This window comes from Leucoraja erinacea, chromosome 2, assembly GCF_028641065.1.
Source record: "Leucoraja erinacea ecotype New England chromosome 2, Leri_hhj_1, whole genome shotgun sequence".
Taxonomy (NCBI): domain Eukaryota; kingdom Metazoa; phylum Chordata; class Chondrichthyes; order Rajiformes; family Rajidae; genus Leucoraja; species Leucoraja erinaceus.
In genome coordinates this window covers 133,644,771-133,666,223 of record NC_073378.1, presented here as the reverse complement: position 1 = coordinate 133,666,223, position 21,453 = coordinate 133,644,771, and the positions used below count along the sequence as shown (strand labels likewise).

At 43.6% G+C, this 21,453-nt stretch overlaps 1 protein-coding gene across 4 annotated transcripts in view; it reads left to right on the top strand.

The window, feature by feature from the left end:
* The window catches only part of LOC129715916 (uncharacterized), a 114,055-nt gene that overhangs the window by 48,438 nt on the left and 44,164 nt on the right, over positions 1-21,453 (top strand). For 3 of the 4 annotated variants that reach the window (XM_055665822.1, XM_055665814.1, XM_055665809.1), the window contains exons 18-23: positions 2,993-3,022; positions 4,345-4,383; positions 14,988-15,023; positions 16,148-16,171; positions 17,616-17,651; positions 20,268-20,309. In XM_055665822.1, coding sequence (XP_055521797.1) covers positions 2,993-3,022; positions 4,345-4,383; positions 14,988-15,023; positions 16,148-16,171; positions 17,616-17,651; positions 20,268-20,309 — 207 coding nt within the window. The remainder of the gene's footprint in view (positions 1-2,992; positions 3,023-4,344; positions 4,384-14,987; positions 15,024-16,147; positions 16,172-17,615; positions 17,652-20,267; positions 20,310-21,453) is intronic. The other variant, XM_055665830.1, reaches the window with a different exon arrangement.

Here is a 21,453-nt window from a genome sequence, read left to right as displayed (position 1 = left end):
ATGAGGTTTTCCATACTAGATCATCGGAGGTGTCCTCACTCTTTAGGAAACGGGGGTTCCCCTCTTCCATTATAGATGAGGCTCTCATTAGGGTCTTCTCGATTTCCCGCAGCTCCAATCTTGGTCCCCCTTCCCCCATTCGCAACAAGGACAGAGTCCCCCTTGTCCTCACCTTCCACACCATCAGCCGTCGCATACAGCATATAATCCTCCAGCCACTTCCAACATGATCCCACTAATGACTACATCTTCCCATCTTAACCCCTTTCTGCTTTCCGCAGAGACCGTTCCCTCCGCAAATCCCTGGTCACCCAAACCACCCCATCCCGAGCTAGTACCGCCATTCAATGTGATCATGGCTGATCATCCACAATCAGTACCCCGTTCCTGCCATCTCCTCATATCTCCTGACTCCGCTATCTTTAAGAGCCATATCTAGATCTCTCTTGAAAGTATCCAGAGAACCGGCCTCCATCGCCCTCTGAGGCAGAGATTTACACAGACTCACAACTCTCTGTGTGAAAAAGTGTTTCCTTATCTCCATTCTAAATGGCTTACCCCTTATTCTTGAAAAGTGGTCCCTGGTTCTGGACACCTAACATTGGGAACATGTTTCCTGCCTCCAGCGTGACGAAACACTTAATAATCTTATATGTTTCAATAAGATTCCCTCTCATCTTCTAAATTCCAGAGTATACAAGCCCAGCCGCTCCATTCTCTCAGCATACGACAGTCCCGCCATCCCGGGAATTAACCTTGTGAACCTACGCTGCACTCCCTCAATAGCAAGAATGTTCTTTATCAAATTTGGAGACCAAAACTGCACACAATACTTCTGGTGTAGTCTCACTAGGCCCCTGCACAACCTCTTTGCCCCTTTACTCAACTCCTCTTGTTATGAAGGCCAACATGCCATTCGCTCTCTTCACTGCCTGCTATACCTGCATGCTTACTTTCATTGACTGATGAACAAGAACCCCCCAGATCCCGTTGTACTTCCCCTTTTCCCAACTTGACACCATTTTATATATTAATCTGCCTTCCCTTTTTTGCAACCAAAGTGGATAACCTCACATTTATCCACATTAAAATTCATCTGCCATGCATCTGCCCACTGACCCAACCTGTCCAAGTCACCCTGCATTCTCATAGCATCCTCCTCACAGTCCACACTGCCGCCCAGCTTTGTGTCATCTGAAAATTTGCTATAGTTACTTTGAATCCCTTCATCTAAATAATTGACGTATATTGTAAATAGCTGCAGTCCCAGCATTGAGCCTTGCGGTACTCCACTAGTCACTGCCTGACATTCTGAAAGGGACCCGTTAATCCCTACTCTTTGTTACCTGTCTGCCAACCAATTTTCTATCCATGTCAGCACTCTACCGCCAATACCATGTGCCCTAATTTTGCCCACTAATCTCCTATGTGGGAATTTATCAAATGCATTCTGAAAGTCCAGGTACACTACATCCACTGGCTCTCCCTTGTCCATTTTCCTAGTTACATCCTCAAAAAATTCCAGAAGACTAGTCAAGCATGATTTTCTGCTGACTTGGACCGATCCTGTTACTGCTATCCAAATGTGCCGCTATTTCATCTTTCATAATTGATTCAAGCATCTATCCCACCACTGATGTCAGGCTAACTGGTCTATAATTCCCTGTTTTCTCCCTCCCGCCTTTCTTAAAATGTGGGATAACATTAGCTACCCTCCAATCCACAGGAACTGATCCTGAATCTATAGAACATTGAAAAATGATCACCAATGCATCCATGATTTCTAGAGCTACTTCCTTAAGTACCCTGGGATGCAAACCATCAGGCCCTGATGATTTATCAGCCTTCAGTTCCATCAGTCTATCCAACACCATTTCCTGCTTAATGTGGATTTCCTTCAGTTCCTCTGTCACCCCAGATCCTCTGGCCACTAGTACATCAGGGAGATTGTTTGTGTCCTCCTTAGTGCAGACGGATCCAAAGTACCTGTTCAACTCGTCTGTGATTTCCTTGTTCCCCATAATAAATTCACCTGTTTCTGTATTAATAGGTCCAACTTTGGTCGTAACTAATATTTTCCTCTTCACATACCTAAAGAAATTTGACTATCCTCCTTTATATTCTTGGCTCGCTTACCTTCGTATCTCATCTTTTCTCCACGTATTGCCTTTTTAATTATCTTCTGTTGCTCTTTAAACGTTACCCAATCCTCTGGCTTCCCGCTCATCTTTGCTACGTCGTACTTCTTCTCTTTTAATTTTATACTGTCCCTGACTTCCCTTGTCAGCCACGGTCGCCCCTTACTCCTCTTGGAATCTTTCTTCCTCTTTGGAATGAACTGATCCTGCACCTTCTGTATTATTCCCAGAAATACCTGCCATTGTTGTTCCACTGTCATCCCTGCTAGGGTATCTTTCCAGTCAACTTTGGCCAGTTCCTCCCTCATGGCTCCATAGTCCACTTTGTTCAACTGTAACACTGACACCTCCTATTTACCCTTCTCCCTCTCAAATTGTAGATTAAACCTGACCATGTTATGGTCACTACCTCCTAATGGCTCATTAACCTCGAGTTCCCTTATCAAATCCGGTTCATTACACAACACTAAATCTAGAATTGCCTTCTACCTGGTTGGCTCCAGTACAAGCTGCTTAAAGAATCCATCACGGAGGCACTCCACAAACTCCCTTTCTTGGGGTCCAGTACCGACCTGATTTTCCCAGTCTACCTGCATGTTGAAATCTCGCATAACAACCACAGCATTACCTTTATGACATGCCATTTATAACTCTTGATTCAACTTGCACCCCATATTGGTCCTGCTGAGTTACTCCAGCATTTTGTGTCTATCTTCGATTTAAACCAGCATCTGCAGTTCTTTCCTGTACAATATAGGATAGTTCATCTCTAAGCAATGATTTATTGATATGGAATTTTTCTTATGGTAGATTCAGATATGTCAGTTATTTTTTGTTTTATTTTATTCATGCAGAAATGAAGGTGGCTGAGGACTTCGAGAAAGGCAAGTTTTCCAAAGTGTAATTGAATGCAAGAGCAGCCAATGTAAATAGTGCTGTAAACTATTTTGGGGAATTGGATTTAAAAAAATTATTGAAGTGTATATATATAAATAATCACTGGGTTAGTTTGCTGACCCTTGCACTGTAACTGAGACCAGAATGCTGTATTGTAACACAAGGGACATCTTTATAAATCTCTGGCTCTCTGAACCAAACCAAACAAATAGTCGTGTGTGCATCATTTGGTGTTCCTAAAATAAATATTTAGGACATCAGACTTATTGTAACTAGTTTGATGGTAGGAAGCAGAGGGTGATGGTGGCAAGTTGTTATTCAGACTAGAGGTCCATGGTTAGTGGAGTGCCACAGGTGTCGGTGCTGACCTCATTGCTGTATATCAACAATTTGGATGAGAATGCACAAGGCATGATTGGTAAGTTTGTAGGTGACAGTAAAATAGGTGATATCGTAGAAGTTGAAGATGGTTATCAAAAATTTCAGTGGGATTTTGATCAGCTGAACAAGTGGGCAGAGGAATGGCAAATGCAGTTTAATTCAGATAAGTGTGAGGTGTTCCATTTTGGGAAGTCAAATCAGTCAGTGGATGGTAGGGCCAAGGGGTAGTGGAACAGAGGGATCTAGGAGTACAAGTATAAAGTGTTCTAAAAATGGCATTTTAGATGGTCAAAGTGGTGCACTGGCCTTCATCAGTCAGGGCACTGAGTAGAAGAGTTGGGATGTTATGTTACAGTTGTACAAGATATTCATGACCTCACTTGAAATTGGTACTGATCTATTATTGCCACGTGTATCGACATACAGTGAACAATTTTGTTTGTGCGCTATCCAGTCAAATCATACTCTACACGAGTACAATCAAACCATACACAAGTGCAACAGGTAATGCAAAGAGTGCAGAATATAGTAATAACATATTATGGCATTGCAGTTACAAAGTGAAGATTACTAAACAGTGCAAGGGCCGCAATAAAATAGATTGGGAGATAGGAACTACACCCTTATCTTATGAGGCAACTGGTCATCAGTCTGATGACAGTGGGAAAAAAGCTGTTCCTGATTCTGGTGGCTGGTGCTGTCAAGCTTCTGTACCTGATGGAAGAAGGGAGAAGAGGGAATGATTGGGTGTGAGTGGTCCTTGAATGCAGTGTATTTTCGGATGAAATAGATGAATACTGTTGTAGTTTACACCAACTTATGATATCAAAAACCTAAGCCTCATGAATGTACCAATTGCAATGTATTTCTATTTATAATTTATAACATGGCATATTTTTTGATACTGACTGACCAATTCCATCAACAGAATTCTTTCAACTGGAAGAACAGAGAGTAATGCGAAACGGTACGTCTTATTTGGAAGCAAGGTTTTAAATTCTACAAAATAAATGACAAATATTCGAGTGCTTAGAAGTCTGACGGAAAAAATGAAAATGATTGAAATGTCCAGCAGGTGGACAGCATCTATGAAGAGGGAAACGAAGTTGGTCTTTCAAATTAATGATTTTATTATCTGTTCTCATGAAAGATCATTGAATTAAATTTTAACAATTTTCTTCTCCATTGATGCTGCCATATTGCTTAATATGGTCACTGTCTTCTGTAACTCAGGAAGTTATATATTTATATGAGACTAGACCAAGTGGGACCCATTGGGTCCCTGTCACATGGGAGGCCTGGTTCCCCCAACGCAATTACCTTGCCATCCCTCCTCCTACCCCTATCCTTCTCCATCCCCCCTCATCCTGCAGAACTCCTCCCCCTACTCTTCACCCTCACTCTTCCTTCCCCTCTTCCCCTCCCCCACTGCCTCCCTCATCTCTCCCTCCCTCTTTCCCCTACCCTCAGTCAATGAAAATCGCGATTTAAAAAAAAAAGGGAGTTTTTCCCCGTGATTTTTATGTAAATAGAAACAGAAATATAGACAATAGATGCAGGAGTAGGCCATTCGGCCCTTCGAGCCTGCACCGCCATTCAATATGATCATGGCTGATCATCCAACTCAGTACCCTGTACCTGCCTTCTCTCTATACCCCCTGATCCCTTTAGCCACAAGGGCCACATCTAACTCCCTCTTAAATATAGCCAATGAACTGGCCTCAACTACCTTCTGTGGCAGAGAATTCCACAGATTCACCACTCTCTGTGTAAAAAATGGTTTTCTCATATCGGTCCTAAAAGATTTCCCCTTTATCCTTAAACTGTGACCCCTAGTTCTGGACTTCCCCAACATCTGGAATAATCTTCCTGCATCTAGCCTGTCCAACCCCTTAATTGGAAACCTCCTCCCTATCCCTACACAATGAAAGTCACAATTGTTTTTCAAATGAAATCTCCCCCCTATCCCACCCCCTCACAATGAAAATTGCTATTTTTTTCGTAACTGTAACCGCCCCCGAAGAATTTGATTAAAAATCAGGTTTTCTTTAAATCACAATTTTTAATGTAAATGTATTGGGATCCCATTGTAAATGAAAACGGAAGAATTTGAATAAAACTGAATTTTTTTTAAAGGAGCAATTTTTAATGTAAATGAGATTTGGGATCCATTTGTAACTAAAATTAGAGCACATGGTATTGGGGGTAGGATGTTGACATGGCAGACCGGAAGCAAAGAGTAGGAGTGAACGGGTCCTTTTCAGAATGGCAGGCAGTGGCGAGTGGAGTGCCGCAAGACTCGGTGTTGGGGCTGCAACTGTTTACCATATATATTAATGATTTGGAAGAGGGAATTAGGAGCAACACTAGCAAGCTTGCGGATGACACAAAGCTGGGTGGCAGTGTGAACTGTGAAGAGAATGTTAGGATGTTGCAGGGTGCCCTGGACAGGTTAGGTGAGTGGGCAGATGCGTGGCAGATGCAGTATAATATAGATAAATGTGAGGTTATCCACTTTGACGGCAAAACTAAGGGGGCAGATTATTATCTCAATGGGGTTAGGTTAGGTAAGGGGGAGGTGCAGCGAGACTTGGGCGTCCTTGTACACCAGTCACTGAAAGTTGGCGTGCAGGTACAGCAGGCAGTGAAGAAAGCTAATGGAATGTTGGCCTTCATAACAAGAGGATTTCAGTATAGGAGTAAAGAGGTTTTCTGCAATTGTATAGGGCTCTGGTGAGACCACATCTGTTGTACAGTTTTGTGTACAGTTTTGGTCTCCTAATTTGAGGAAGGACATCCTTGTGATTGAGGCAGTGCAGCGTAGGTTCACGAGATTGATCCCTGGGATGGCGGGACTGTCATATGAGGAAAGATTGAAAAGACTAGGCTTGTATTCACTGGAGTTTAGAAGGATGAGGGGGATTCTTATAGAAACATATAAAATTATAAAAGGACTGGACAAGCTAGATGCAGGAAAAACGTTCCCAATGTTGGGCGAGTCCAGAACCAGGGGCCACAGTCTTAGAATAAAGGGGAGGTCATTTAAAACTGAGGTGAGAAAAAAACCTTTTCACCCAGAGAGTTGTGAATTTATGGAATTCCCTGCCAAGTCACTGGATGGATTTAAGAGAGAGTTAGATAGAGCTCTAGGGGCTAGTGGAGTCAAAGAATATGGGGAGAAGGCAGGCACGGGTTATTGATAGGGGACGATCAGCCATGATCACAATGAATGGCCGTGCCGGCTTGAAATGCCGAATGGCCTCCTCCTGCACCAATTTTCTATGTTTCTATGTAACGTCATATGCTGCTAACAGGCAGTGCAAGTGGAAGTGATTTTTTCAAAGTGGTTTTTGTGAAGTTTAAAATGAGAATAATTTGTAAAATATACCATCAATCTGAACAAAACGATACAGCACACCACAGGAGAATGGTGAGTAAGTTGGGCCGCAAATTGTAGTGCTATCGTTTTATTTCAAGTTACGCTTTTGGTGTAATTTCAGGATCACACTCCTCACGCACACATACAAGCAAGGTGAGATTTTTAGTAATATACTAGACCAAGTGGGACCCGTTGGGTCCCTGTCACATGGGAGCCCTGGTCCCCCAATGCAACCAGTTCCCCAAAAGCAATATTCGACCACTCACCTCTTCCCCCAACATAACCCGTTCCCCAATGCAATATTGCACCACTTACCCATAGCCCCCAACTGTGCCGGTCGGCTCATTTCTAACGTAATATTCGACCACTCACCCATAGCCCCCACGGGGGTCCTGGTCCCCCAACGCAACCCGTTCCCCTAATGCAATATTCCACTACTCACCCATAGTCCCCAATGAGGTTGGTTCATTTTTTCACCCTCCCTCATTTTAAACTTTAAAAAAAATGCAATTGCACTATCATTTTTAATTCCTTAATGCGATGTAGGTGCCGCAGACAAGGCCATCTTTTGTTATCCAAATCTAATCATTAAACTTTCAATTTAAAGAGCAATTAAAAGGCTTTGCAATCACATATATGCTGGGTTACACTAGCAGATTCTTCCCCTGAAGGACATTTTCTGGCAAGGACTCGGTGTCCTGGGATAGCAACAATGTAGCGGGTAGGGCTACAATCCCATTGTGACGTCACAGTTGGGAGCTGCCAGTGCAGATTTGAAGAAATCCTTCTCAAAGTGGGATTTTGTCAAAGCTAAAAAATTTAATAAGTTGTAAAATATAACATCAATCTGAATGAAACTTGACACAAATCACCACAGGACAATTGTGAGTAAGGTGGTGCAAGAGTTTAAGCGCTATCATGTACCGTTTTGGTGTAGTGCCGGAATCACATACGCAGACAGACATGCACAGGCAGGCATGTGGGGGGTGGTGGGGGGTAGGGGTGGTGTGGGGGGTAGGGGTGGTGTGGGTGGGGTGTTGTGGTGTTGGGGGTAGGGGTGGTGTGGGTGGGGTGTTGTGGTGTTGGGGGTAGGTAGGGTGGGGTGGGGGTGGGGGGGTAGGGGTGGTGTGTGGGGGTTTGAGGAAGGGGGGGGGGGGGTGGTGTGGGGGCATGGGGAAAGGGGGAGGAACTTGGAGGGGGAAAGGGGGGTGTGTGTGTGTGAGGGGGGAGGGGAGGGGGAAGGGAGGTGTGGGGGTGGAAATGGGGAGGGACTCCACTCAGCGGCCACCAGCCACGACAGCACTTCCCAACTCCACACAGCGGCTTACCGGACTCCACATAGTGCCTTTCCTGACTCCACTCTTGCGGACTCAATCAGCACGGCTTGTTTACTCAGCCCCGCCTCCGGGGTTTTATTCTCCAGCAGATGCTGGAAGGGGCGTTACCTTCATGGTGACTGACAGGCGAGAAGACCAATCTGTTGTTCTCACAATTTTTTAAACCTTCATAACATTTCTCATATTTCACCAATCGGAAAAAAACTTGGTGGCTTGGAGCAGAGGAAAACGGTGAGTAAGATGGCAAATAATCCTAGCGATGTAAGGTAGCGTTTATGTGCAAATTTAATTACAATGCATACCGGAAGTGGTCAAGGTGAGAGTTTTATTAATAGGATAGATAGATAGATAGAGAGATAGAGAGATAGAGAGATAGATAGAGAGATAGATAGAGATAGATAGATATTGAATGAGAGTATTTGCCAATAACATATGACTTTAGAAAGCATAAAGTCTTGTTACTCTACCAAATTGTCACATTGTATGGGTAGAATTTTGTAAAGCACACCAGCTCACCTGAGGACAATAAAAACATCAACATGGGGCTTGTGATATTGTTACAGCTTTTACTTTCAAAAGACTAAGTGATATTTCATATTGCCAAAATATCTTTAAGTTGAGAAAACTAGCTTCCCTTTGGAAGATCCAAACTTCTAATTGATGACAACAATTTAACACCCCTTTCAGGCTACAAAGTCCATCTGAACATCTGCTACTTGCCATTACTCTGAGATGACAATAAATGAACAGATCTTACCCTGACATTTTTGGTTCAAATCAATTCCCAGTGTCTGTTGCCTGAAGAAGGATCCCACCTGAAATGTTGCCTATCCATTCCTTCCATGGATGCTACTTTACTCACCGAGTTCCTCCTGCGCTTTGTATTTTGCTCAAGATTCCAGCATCTGTAAATTCTTGCGTTGAGTCTGAAGATGGTCCTGACCCAAAATGCCATCTGTCCATTTATTTACACCTACCTACTTACCTACCGCTCTCTATACCTGTAAAAGTCTCATCTTTTGTGCATGTGTGTATGAGAGTTAGTATTTTCGCCAATACGCTATGCGGTAGCGCTTAAATTTTTACAAATTGTGACACATTTTCCCCCTCCACATTGTGATCAGGTTCACAAGATTTGATCCTATATTTCACAAGTTATTGGTGAATAAAATTAAATAAAAAGACAAAACGGCCTTTTTAACCGTTTTTCACACACAGGTTCTTCAACCAGCTTCGACTGATGACGTCACAATGAGGTGGGTGGGCACCATGGACCGGGTCAGCGCCCCGTTTCACGCACACCCGCCCGCGGCCTCGCTCGGTTCCTCAGATCCACGTTCGCCCACGGCCACATTTGGGACCTTGGGTACACGCCCGCTCAGCGGCCTCGCTCAGGTCCACACTCGCCCACAGCCTTGCTCTGGTCCAGGCCCGCCCACAGCCTTGCTCTGGTCCACGCCTGCCCGCGGCCTCGCTCAGGTCCACGCCTGCCCGCGGCCTCGCTCGGTTCCACGCCTGCCCGCAGCCTCGCTCAGTAATACGCCGAACTCTCAACACCATGGTAAAGGAATTCAATCCCACTTACAGACCAGCTTCTAAAGTTATTCAAGGTCATTCTCCAACTTCACACTCCTGACAACAGCTCAGAGACGTCCATGCACATTGTTCTGAAATGTGCTCTGAGCAAGAGAAGGACCAAAATTGCAAAGCCATAGTTATCCCTTCCACCCACCCCCCACCCCCCCCCCCACACCCAAACAACCCCCCCCCCCCCCCCCCCCCCCCCCCCCCATCATCCACACACCTCCTCCCCCCTACAGCCCCCCCACAGAACCCCCTGTCCCCCACACCCTGCGTTGTGTTGGGGAAACGGGTTGCGTTAGGGGAATGGGTGAATGCTGGAATATTGCGTTGGGGGAGTCTGCACTTGGTCAAGTATATTACTAAAACTCTCATCTTCTTTGTTTCAATGCATGTGTGTGTGCCTGTCTGTCTATGTGATCCCAGAACTACACCAAAATGGTATACGGTAGTGCTATAATTTTTGGACCACCTTACTCACAAGTGTCCTGTGGTGTGGTGTATCAAGTTTCGTTCAGATTGATGTTATATTTACAAGTTATTCATATTTTTAACTTTACAAAATCCCACTTTGAGAAAAATGTCTTCCATCTGCACTGGCAATTACAGCTATGATGTCACAATGGGATCCAAATCCCAGCAATAATGTTGCAGTCATACCAGCAAGTTTTTAAAGTTTAAAAACAGGGAGGCTGAACAGGAGGGGGAAGTAGTGCTGCGGGAGGCAGGGGAAGTGCAATTGGATTATTTTTAAAAGTCCTGGCAGCAAGTGCAATTGGGAGCTGAAGAGGAGGGGGTGGGAGTGGTGGGGATAAAGGGAAATGAGCCGCCCCTGCGCAGTTGGGAGCTCTGGGTGAGTGGTGGAATATAGCAGTGGATATTGTGTTGGGGGAACGGGTTGCGTTGGGGAACCAGGCCTCCCGTGTGACAGGGACCCAACGGGTCCCACTTGGTCAAGTATATTCCACTTCCTCAAGTATATTCCTAAAACTCTCATCTTATTTGTTTCTATGTGTGTGATTCTTCCTCTGTGTGTGAGTGTGAGTGTGTGCATGTGTGTGTGTGTGTGTGTGCCTGCCTGCCTGCATATGTGATCCTAAAATCACGCCAAAACAGTACAAGTCACATTTTTAACTTTACAAAATCCAGTTTGAGAAGCTGCAGTGGCAGTTAGCAGCGATGACGTCACAATGGGATGTCATTTACACAAACTGTCGACATGCTGGCCATGCCCATTACAATGTTGTAAATCACAGGACACTGAATCCTGGCAGCAAATGCAATTGGATTTTTTAAAGTGAAAAGTCAATGTTTTTAAAGTTTAAAAAGGGGAAGGGTGAAGAGGGGGGGAGGGAGTGCTGGGGGATATGGGGAAATGAGCCGCCCCTGAGCAGTTAGGGGCTATGGGTGGTGGAATATTGGGTTGGGGTAACGGGTTGCGTTGGGGGACGAGGCCTCCCATGTTACAGGGACCCAATGGGTTCCACTTGGTCTTGTATATACCACTAAAACTCTCATCTTGTTTGTGATTGTGCGTGCGTGCGTGCATAGGTGCTCCTGGAACTACGCCAAAATGGTACACAATAGTGCTCCAATTTTTGAACCACCTTGTCCCAATTGTCTTGTGGTGTGTTTTATCAAGTTTTGTTCAGATTGATGTTATATTTTACAAGTTATTTACATTTTTAACTTTACAATACCCCACTTTGAGAAACATGACTTGAAGTTGCAGTGGCAGATAGCACCAATGACGTCACAATGGGATCTCATTTACATAAACTGCCCCTCAGCAATGTTCCACTGGCAGCCAGCAGCGTATGAAGTCACACTGGGATCTCATTTAAATAAACTGCCCGTCAACAGTGTTCCACCCAGTGCAATGAGAGATTTGTTACATTGAGAGAGGGAGGGAATGGGGGAGGGGAGGAGGAGAAATGTTTTTTAAACATTGTGTTTAGTGGGGGAGCAGGGAGATACATGAAGATGATGGGTGTAGGGAGGGGAGTGGGGTTATGGAGGGAGTGACTGAGGGTAGGCAAAAGGAGGGAGGGAGAGGTGAGGGAGGGTGGGAGGGGAGGAGGGGAGAGAAAAGACAGGGTGAAGAAGAGGGGAGGGAGTGTTGGAGGATGAGGGGGAATAGAGGAGGATAAGGGTAGGAAGAGGGATGGTGAGATGCAGTTGGGGAGGATTGCCGTGACTTGCGTCACAACGGGGATCTCTGGCATCGCAACAGGAACCCATCAGCCACGCCTGCACAGTTGGGGGCGATGGATGAATGGTGGAATATTGAGTTTGGAGATCAGCCCTCCTGTGTGACATGGACACAACATGTCCCACTTGGTCTAGTATCTATATACTATTAAAAGTCTCATCTTGAATGTGTGTGTTTGCGTGTGTATGTGTCCATATGTGTTTTTGTATCTCTGCCAAAATGCTATGCGGTAGCACTGCAATTTTTACAGAATCTAACTCATATTTTTCTCATCCACACCATAATCAGGTTCCATTCAGATTTGATACTATATTTCATGTTATTGAAATTTACAGTTTAAAAAAACAACTTTGAGAAGAATAACTGACTCTGTTTTGAGATTTTTCTGGCAGCTTCCAATGATGATGTCACAACGGCATCTCACAGTCATCCAATCACAATGGGATCTCATTTACATATGCTGACAATTACATCACAATGGGATTGTAGCTCTCCTTGCTCTAGCAGGTGCAAATGCATTTTTCTTAAAGTCACTGTATTTTTTTTAAAGTTTAAATTCCCTTCAGATTTGATGCTATAATTAACAAGTTATTGATGATTAAAGTTTAAAAAAACCCCCAACTTGGAGCAGAAATAACTGTGACTGCTTTGAGATGTTTCTGGCAGCTTCCAGTGATGATGTCACAATGGCATCTCACAGACGTCCAATCACAATGGGATCTCATTTACATATGCTTGATTGTAGCCCTCCTAACTCTAGCAGGTGCAAATGCATTTTTCTTAAAGTCACAGTACACTGAATTGTTTTTAAAGTTTAAAATGAGGGAGTGTGAATAAGGCAAAATGAGCAGCCCCTGCACAGTTGGGAGCTATGGGTGGTATTGCATTGGGGAACAGTTTACGTTGGGACAACGGGTGAGTTGTGGAAACGGGTTGCGTTGGGGGAATGTGTGAGTGGTGGATTATTGTGTCTGGGGAAAAGGGGCCCAACGGGTCCCACTTGGGTCTGGTATCTATCTATCTATATCTATCTATATCTATATCTATATATAAAACTCAAATCAGTCCGCCTGCCGTCCGGCTGCATTTCTTCCTTTGATTCATTGCCACGCCCAATCCAGACGCTCAATCTCCGAGATATTTTCCATTTCGGTAGAGATTTCGCTTTTCTTTCTAAGTATCCGCTCCTCATTTCATTTCGTCGTGTTCAAGTACATGTTTTTAATCAAATCCTTCTCCCCCCCCCCCCACCCCCAAGTATTTCGAAAATAAACAGGCTTCTCCATTTACATGTCAGCTTCCAACACACTTCGAAACAAAGTTGCAAGAGAGGAACACTGAACTTTTCACTGCTGCAGCAGGCAGGGGAGGGCTGCAATCTTACATTTGGGAACGGGCTCAGTTCCAATGGAGGAGACGGGTGCATGGTGGAATATTGGGTTGGGGGATCACACCATTCTGCACTTGGTCTAGTATATTACTAAAACTCTCATCTTGTTTGTTTGTTTGTTTGTATGCATGCGCGTGAGAACCCAAAACCCTGCCAAAACAGTACACGATTGTGCTACAATTTTTGTCCCACCTTACTCACCATTGTCTTGGGATATAAATGAAAAAAGTTTAGTTTGGATTAATGTTACATTTTTACAAATTATTGACATTTCAAACTTTACAAAATTCACTTTTCAAACCACTTTTCCACTTGCCCTGCCTGTCAGCTGTCATCGATGTCACAATGACAGTGGGAGGAGGGGAGAGAGGGGGTGAGGGGAGGAAGCAGAGGAGGGTTTGTGGAGGCGGAGGAGAGAGAGGATAATGGAGGAGGAGAATAGGGGACTGACGAGAGAGAGCGCGGTGCGTTCACATTGATCTTATTTTTTATGTCATTGCCATTTTAAACTTTAAAAACGTCGCAGTCGGGCTCCCACTTGCCAGCCGCGCCTGTGCAGTTGGGAGAGGGTTGCCATGACTCGTGTCACAACAGGGATCTCTGGCGTCACAACGGGAACCCGTCAGCTGTGCCTGCGCAGTTGGGGGCTGTGGGTCAGTGGTGGAATATTGCCTTGTATGACGGTCCAACGGGTTCACACTTGGTCTGGTTACAATTAAAACACAAAGTACTTGTGCTATAACTCCAGCATAAGCGCTCAACCAAGCCCAAAGCCAAAGTATTATTTAACTATCCAACTGCATATATCAACCTATGCTAAGGACAATAAATAACTCCAAATGCAAGAAACAGCTACCTACACGTTAATTAGCTCTTAAAAAAGCTAATGATATAGCAAGTATATAATTGGGGTTATCAAGTGGGCACCTCCCTTCACTGGTGTTTCATTGAGTTGGGGCCCAAGACACCTCAGGCAGGCTGAACCATTGACATACCTACTCTCACCACCTTTGCTGCCAGTATCTACTAAATAAAGGAAACTGCAACCAATTAGCTCACTCTAACAAATGCTAAACACCTGCATCCTATTTTCCACTAATCCTAGCCAATCATCCTTCCACAGATGCTGCCTGACCTGCTGAGTTCCTCCAGTATTTTGGTTTTTGCCTTTGTGCTTTCTGATACCTCCGCCGGAAAAGAAATAAAATTCAACTATTCCTCATATTATTCCTCCCTCATAGTTTGATTGACTTCAATTAAATCTTCACCCTGCATCATCTACTCCAAAGAACACCCAGACTTATCCAATCATTCCACATGGCTGCAATTGCCCAGTCCTGGTAACACCTTGTAAATCTCTTCTGTAGGCTCACATCCTTCCTATAATGTTATGACTAGAACTTCTCACAGCACTTACGGTGACCTAACTATGATCATGTTTTGCCAGAGTGGAGATGTAAAATTCTAGAGGGCATAGCTTTAAGGTGAGAGGGGGAAATTTGAAGGAGTATGTGCTGCCAGCAGAAATGTTGGCAGATATGAGAACAATGTTTTTACGTAACTTTACGTAAACCTGTTGCAGTTTAGTAACAACTTTCAGTACATATCGACGTTTCAATTGATTTTATAATATGCAGTTCATGCAGCTAAATGCTCTGTCACCTCTCTGCAGTGAGGAAAAATGAAGAAGATGCAGAAAGAGCAAAAGGTATGTTCAGCGAATGGAGAAATAATTAATTGAGAAATTGTTTGCACTCCAATGATCATGTTTAACACTTTGAGATTGATATTACAAGAATTGGTCAGAATTGGGTCATTACTGTTATGTGTATTGAGATACAGTGAAAAATGTTGTTTGTGTGCTATCCAAGCAAATCATGGTATTACATGAGTACAATCAAGTCAAACACAAGTAGAACATATCATGCAAAGAGAAAAATTACCAGAATATAGTGTTACAGTGTTATTATAGAATTAAAGGTACAGAGAAAGTGCAGATAAAGAAAAGTGCAAGAGCTGCAATGAGGTAGGCTGGAAGATCATGACTACACACTGGCTTATGAGAGGGCTGTTCAGTAATTTGATAACAGCGGGGTAGTTGTTCCTGAATATGGTGGTATGTTCTTTCAAGCTTTTGATTCTTCTACCCGGCGGGAGAGAGAAGGGAATGACCAAGGTCTGATTGATCCTTGAACGCAGTGTCATCTTGGGTGACATCGGTGAATGCTGCTGTAGCTTACACCAGGGGGGACCTCATTGAAACATAATGAAAGGCTTGGATTTAGTGGATGTGGGAGAGTCTAGAAGTGATGGCCTCAGAATTAAAGGAAGTTCCTTTAAGAAGGCGATGAAAAGGAATTTAGTTGGAGGGTGGTGAATCTGTGGAATTCATTGCCACAGAAGGCTGTGAAGGACAAGTCAATGGATATTTTTAAAGCAAAGATAGATTCTTAATTAGTACGGGTGTCAGGGATTATGGGGAGAAGGCAGGAGAATGGGGTTAGGAGGGAGAGATAGAGCAACCATGATGGAATGGTGTAGACTTGATGGGCTGAATAACCTAATTCTGCCCCTATCACTTATGACCTTTGAACTGAAAATGGCCCTTGACTATGTTGGCTGCTTCCCGAGGCCGTGTGAAGTGTAGATGCAGTCGATGGGAGGAGGCTGCTTTGTGTTATGAATTGGGCTGCACCCAGAACCCTCTACAGAAATTGGAGACATGCCAAATGGCTTTGGTCTACTGAGGAAGTAGAGGCGTTGTTGTGTTTTCTTCGCCATAGTGTCAACTGTGAACAGTTCAAACTCTGATCCATTTTTCTCTTTCTACAGTGATTGCAGCTACCGCAGCAGTTGGTAAGTTGCATCTAGAGTGAGAGACAAGTAGGAGCGCAGAGTGAGTTAAGATGGATGCAGCTAAGTCTGTAATGATAACACCCCTGCTGAACATGAGAGATGCAAGAAATCCCACAATGACTCTAAAAGAGGAACAATGCATTTAATGTTATGCTATTACTTCAGAAAGTAGATATGAGAAATATCAGGTAGTTACAAACTTGTAATGTAATAATAGGAAAGCTGATATCTATATCTGTGATCATAAAACAGTTAAGGGTCTGTCCCACTTGGGCGACCTAATCCGCGAGTTCTGGTGAGTTTGCCCTCGACTCATACTCACAGCATGGTCGACACGAGGTCGTAGGAGGTCTTCGTAACTCTCCTTCATGCTCGAGAGTGGTCTCCATGCACTCGAGGCCTCAGCTAGATCGCGACGTTTTTTTCAATATGTTAAAAAAACGTCGCCATTGAAAAAATCTATACTTTTTTTTACTCATGGGTTTAGTCGTAATAGGTTGTAGTAGGTCGGCATGTTAGTCGTAGGCAGTCGAAGGTAGTCGTAGATAGTCTTCGTCATAGTCGAAGGGAGGTCGAAGGAGATCGAAGGAGGTTGTCTTCACTCTCCACTATTCGGTGTCCAATTCTCCCGAAGTTAGTCGTAGCTAATCGAAGCTGGTCTTCAACATAGTTGAAGGAGGTCTTCAACATGTAATTTTTTCAAACTCTTCTAAACTCACCAATTAGGTTGCCCAAGTGGGACAGCCCCTTTAAGGACTGGTCAAGTATGAACAAATCAAAAATTCAAGACAAAATTGTGATCATTCCAGTTGAATGTTTTTGAGGTTACTATCACGGTGGATGAATGAGAGACTATGGTTGTTGCCTATATATACTTAACAAAGACATGCAGTAAGCTTTGCTGCAACAGAGTATTTGTCAAAGTAAAAATGGCTTTATCTGTTTAATGAGAACTGGAAACTCCAGCAGGGCCAAGCTTTGAATCAATGGTTGGCATCACTCAGTCCTCCGGGTGCTCTGGTTTCCTCCCAAATCCTGAGGACATGTGGATCGGTAGGTTAATCGGCATCTGTAAATTGCCCCTCGTTTGTAGGGAGTGGATGAGTTCAAGTTCAAGCTCACATTTATTGTCACATGCACTGATTAAGGGACAGTGGAATTTGACTTACCATGCAGCCACACAATCAAAAAGAGCACAATACACAATACAATACAACATGAACGTCCACCACAGTGGAATCAACATCCTTCACTGTGGTGGAAGGCACAGGGAAAGAGGGATAACACAGAACTAGGGTGAATGGGTGATCGATGGTCAGCGTGGACTCAGTGGGTTGAAGGGCCTGTTTCCATGCTATATCACTAAACTAAAGTATGCTTAGAAAATATCTGTGGTCAAAATTCACAATGATGTGACATTGTCATTTGTTGCACTGTTCTCCAGGAGCAGAAGCTGCCAGGGCTCTATCACCAGGAGGTGGTAAGTTGTAAATATGGCAAGTGCCATTTATTTTGCAATTCCTAAATTATACTGTACAATATCAATCTCCCCCGTAATGCAAAGAGGCACAGCCAAAATAGCTACAATTCAGTCCCTGCATTTGGTGAATTAGTAGCTCATTGGCTGCCGTTGTCTCAAAAACAAATTAGAGTAAAGAAGTGTTGTTGGTTATTGTCACTGAACATGTGACATATGTGGGTTCCGTGCTTTGACCTTGAAGTTATGTGTAACAAACAATAGCACTTATGTCTGATCCAGGAGGTTGTGCCCACGGCTAATTTCGACTGACTCTCCACTGCTGAGAGAGTGCTAAACAGCTAGTTGTCACCTCTTTTGGATCAGACAGTAAACGAAATCCACTCTTGCATCGCTCATAGAACCATTCTGAAGATGAGTTTGAGTTTCCTTGGTGTCTTGGACAACATTTATTCCTCAACTAACACTGATTGTCTCAATGAACTGTTGTATCGAGGTCCTCTCTTAGCTTAAAAGCACGGGTCATGACAGTCTGGGAGAAGAGCACCTCTTTTAACACCATGTCTACTCTTCCTATGTGTTCTTTAATATCGTCTAGCTGTTATTTATTTCGTCGTGCAATAAGCACAGCTACAAAAGTGCAGAGAAAACAAGATGCCTAATGGGTTCCTCTTCGATGCTTCTGAAAGATTGGATGTGCTCCACATTCTAATCGTTGTCTAGCTCCAGGAACTGTAAACCAAAGAATTTATTCTCAACTAAAACAGAACGAATGGAAAACTCATTGGCTTAGGCAGCATCAGTAGAGGCAAAAAGGTGCATGTTGAAGTTTCGGATTGAGGGACTCTCTGTTCAGGGCTGAGAGGGAACAAGAAATATTGCCTCACAGCGCCAGACATTCCGGTTCGAACCTGACTTTGGGTGCTGTCTGTGTGGGAGTTTGCACGTTCTCCCTTGAACACATGACCTTCCTCAGGGTGCTCCAGTTTCCCCCTGTATCCCAAAGATTAAGTGTTTGCAGGTTAATTTTCCTCAATACTATTGACCGCCTGTGAGTGGGGAATGGATGAGAAAGTGGGATAACGTAGATCTAGGGTGATCTGTGGTTGGTGTGGATTTGGTGGGCCAAAGAGTCTGTTTCTATGCTGTATCAGTTCAGTTTGATCACCATCAGACAGCATCGCATAGTGGGGTGGGACAGAGGATTGTAGATGATTGGTGGAACCTTATGGGAAGGAGGTGAAGAACAGATGGAATAAGATCGGACCTTGGTTTAATTCCATTGGTGCTTTCCTTGCAATTGTTCCTCCCATTAGTGTAGTCTAGACAGTGGAATCAGCCAGTGGTATTTGCTTTACGGCACCCCATCATACCCTGAAGCTCACTTGCTTAACTCAAACTTCTCAACATTGGTGAGAAGGAGCCTCAACTCCTTAGATCTCCATCTATATAAGAAACCCTTATTTTCTAGTGACATGTCATTTTTTTAATTTGTCTTTATAAGCTCCCAATGACAGCTAGATGTGACCTAATTTTCCATTTAATTTCTGCTCGTATATTTGAACTTCTTCTGACTCAAAATCTTATATTTTGAAGGGTATTTCCACTGCAAAATGATGGTATTTCCATTTCTCTGCATTTCTGCTGCTGTCACAATGTACGGCAAAATAAATAAGTTGGATACAGTGAGAGTACACATGGTCTCTTGTCCCAGCTTGTCTTGACCTTTGAATGCACCTTTCGGCCAAGGCAGGGGCTCTGGTACTCCGTCCACTAATGAGACATGAAATAAGTCTGGGGTTACAGAAAGAGTGGCTCTTCTCGAGGTTATATTTGTTGCTAGATGTTTTTTTCATGAGACGGTGGAAAATCAGCTGGAGGATTCCATGCCAAGAAGGTAACGTACTTGAATTTCTCTCTGCTTAATGGTTGGACTTCGCCAAGTGATCCAAGCTGACAAACACAGGACCTGGCCTGAAACACTATGTCCTCTGGGTGTGCAGGTCTTTTGAGGCTTGTGTGAGGGCTGGTGACACCAGGTGACACCAGCATGAAGCCACTGTACCACAGGCCTTACCAGCCAGCGGGAAGGAGTTTGCTAGGGTTGACCAAGCTGAGGCACTGTGGCGATGACCGTCTAGGTAGGAAGCCCAGTGAAGAGTCGCTCAGATGCTTGGGACCCATTTTGTTCATCCAGCTGTGCATAAATTGGCTGCCGCATTTCCCGTTTTGTATCAGTAACTACACTTCAAAAATACAGCTGTAAAGTGCGTTGTGGTACATTAAGTAGAGGGAGGAGCTGTTGTAAATTGTACAAATCTTTACCATTGAATAACATTGTTTTGAGTGCATGGCGTTAGCAGACTAAAGATGAACCTCACTATCAACGTCGGTGCAATTATAAACACCACTATAATGGTAGCCTTCCTCTGGAACGCATATCCCAGGAGCAGATCTGAGAAATGGTTACTTTGAAGAAAAGGTATCACAGAGTTATTAACAAATGTAGAATTACCACTTGATAAATGTTAAGAACTTCAGATAATATGAAACAAATGGAACTAAATTCTGTCAATATTGAAACATTTAATTTGCATTGAGCTTTTTTCTCATTCCCAGCCGCATTACCAATTTGTAGTGACGCAAGCCTGGCTGACAAACGTAAGTTTTGAAACGCGGTAGAGTCTGAAGAATTGCCATTAAATCACATTCAAGTATATTAACTATAGTCAAGAGATGTTCTATAGAGCAGGAATACAACAATGGAATTCTTATATCTTTTACGGGTCTATTAACAGCTTTTACTGTAGCTTTTACTGGTCCATTAACACAACAAAGCAGCAAATAAATGTACAATAATCAATAATACAAAATAAGTTTATAATAATAGCAGGTGACCTGACCATATTAGTGCAAAAACCTAATTGGGTTGTACAACCAAAACAAAATCCATAGTAGATCAGTGATGAGTAGGGTTGTGGTTAGTGTTGTGCAGTGTGGTTTACGTGCTTAATGGTTGCTGGGAAGACGCTGTACTTGAACATGGAGCCACGGTTTTCAGCCTCCTGCACCTTCTTCCTGATAGTATCAGGGAAATGAGAGCATGGCCATGGTGGTGTGGGTCTGATGATATTAATGCCTTCTTGAGGCAGCTTCGTGTAGATCCTCTCGACATTGGGAAGATCAATATGCGTGATGGACCGAGCAATGTCCACCATTTTCTGCAACCTCCTTCATTCCTGGTTAGTAGAGTTACCAAACCAGGCCGTATTGCAACTAGTCACTGTGTTCGCCATTGCCCAACTGTAACAATACACAACAATAACAAAGGTACGCATGGTTTGTTAAAAAATAACTTTGTCTTACCCTTAGTTCCACTGATAGCTCTCCTTGGCTACTTTAAATCATATTTGAACTGCAATATATTTTACAAATTCCTTCCATGTAATTCCAAGGGATAGGGGAATAGATATTCCACAGGGACTCTGGTCTTTGTAAGTCTCTTCTCATTGACAAGGTGATACAAATCCTTGAGTTGTGAAGGAAAAAGTTGTTGAGGTCTTTCCTCGTTCTGACGGGTGAAATCCTGGTAGAATACGTACTAAATAATATTTTCTACAAAAAGACCTATTGGGTAAGATCTAAAGACTTCATAAGAGCATGAATACATGGATGAAAAAGAAAATTGTGCAATCCAGCCCAAGCAATGTGCAATATCTATTGTCTTACAACTTCTGTCTATACAGTTTTAAGTGTTCGGTAAAGGGGCTGTCTCACTGCGGCGACCTAATCCGAGAGTTTTCCC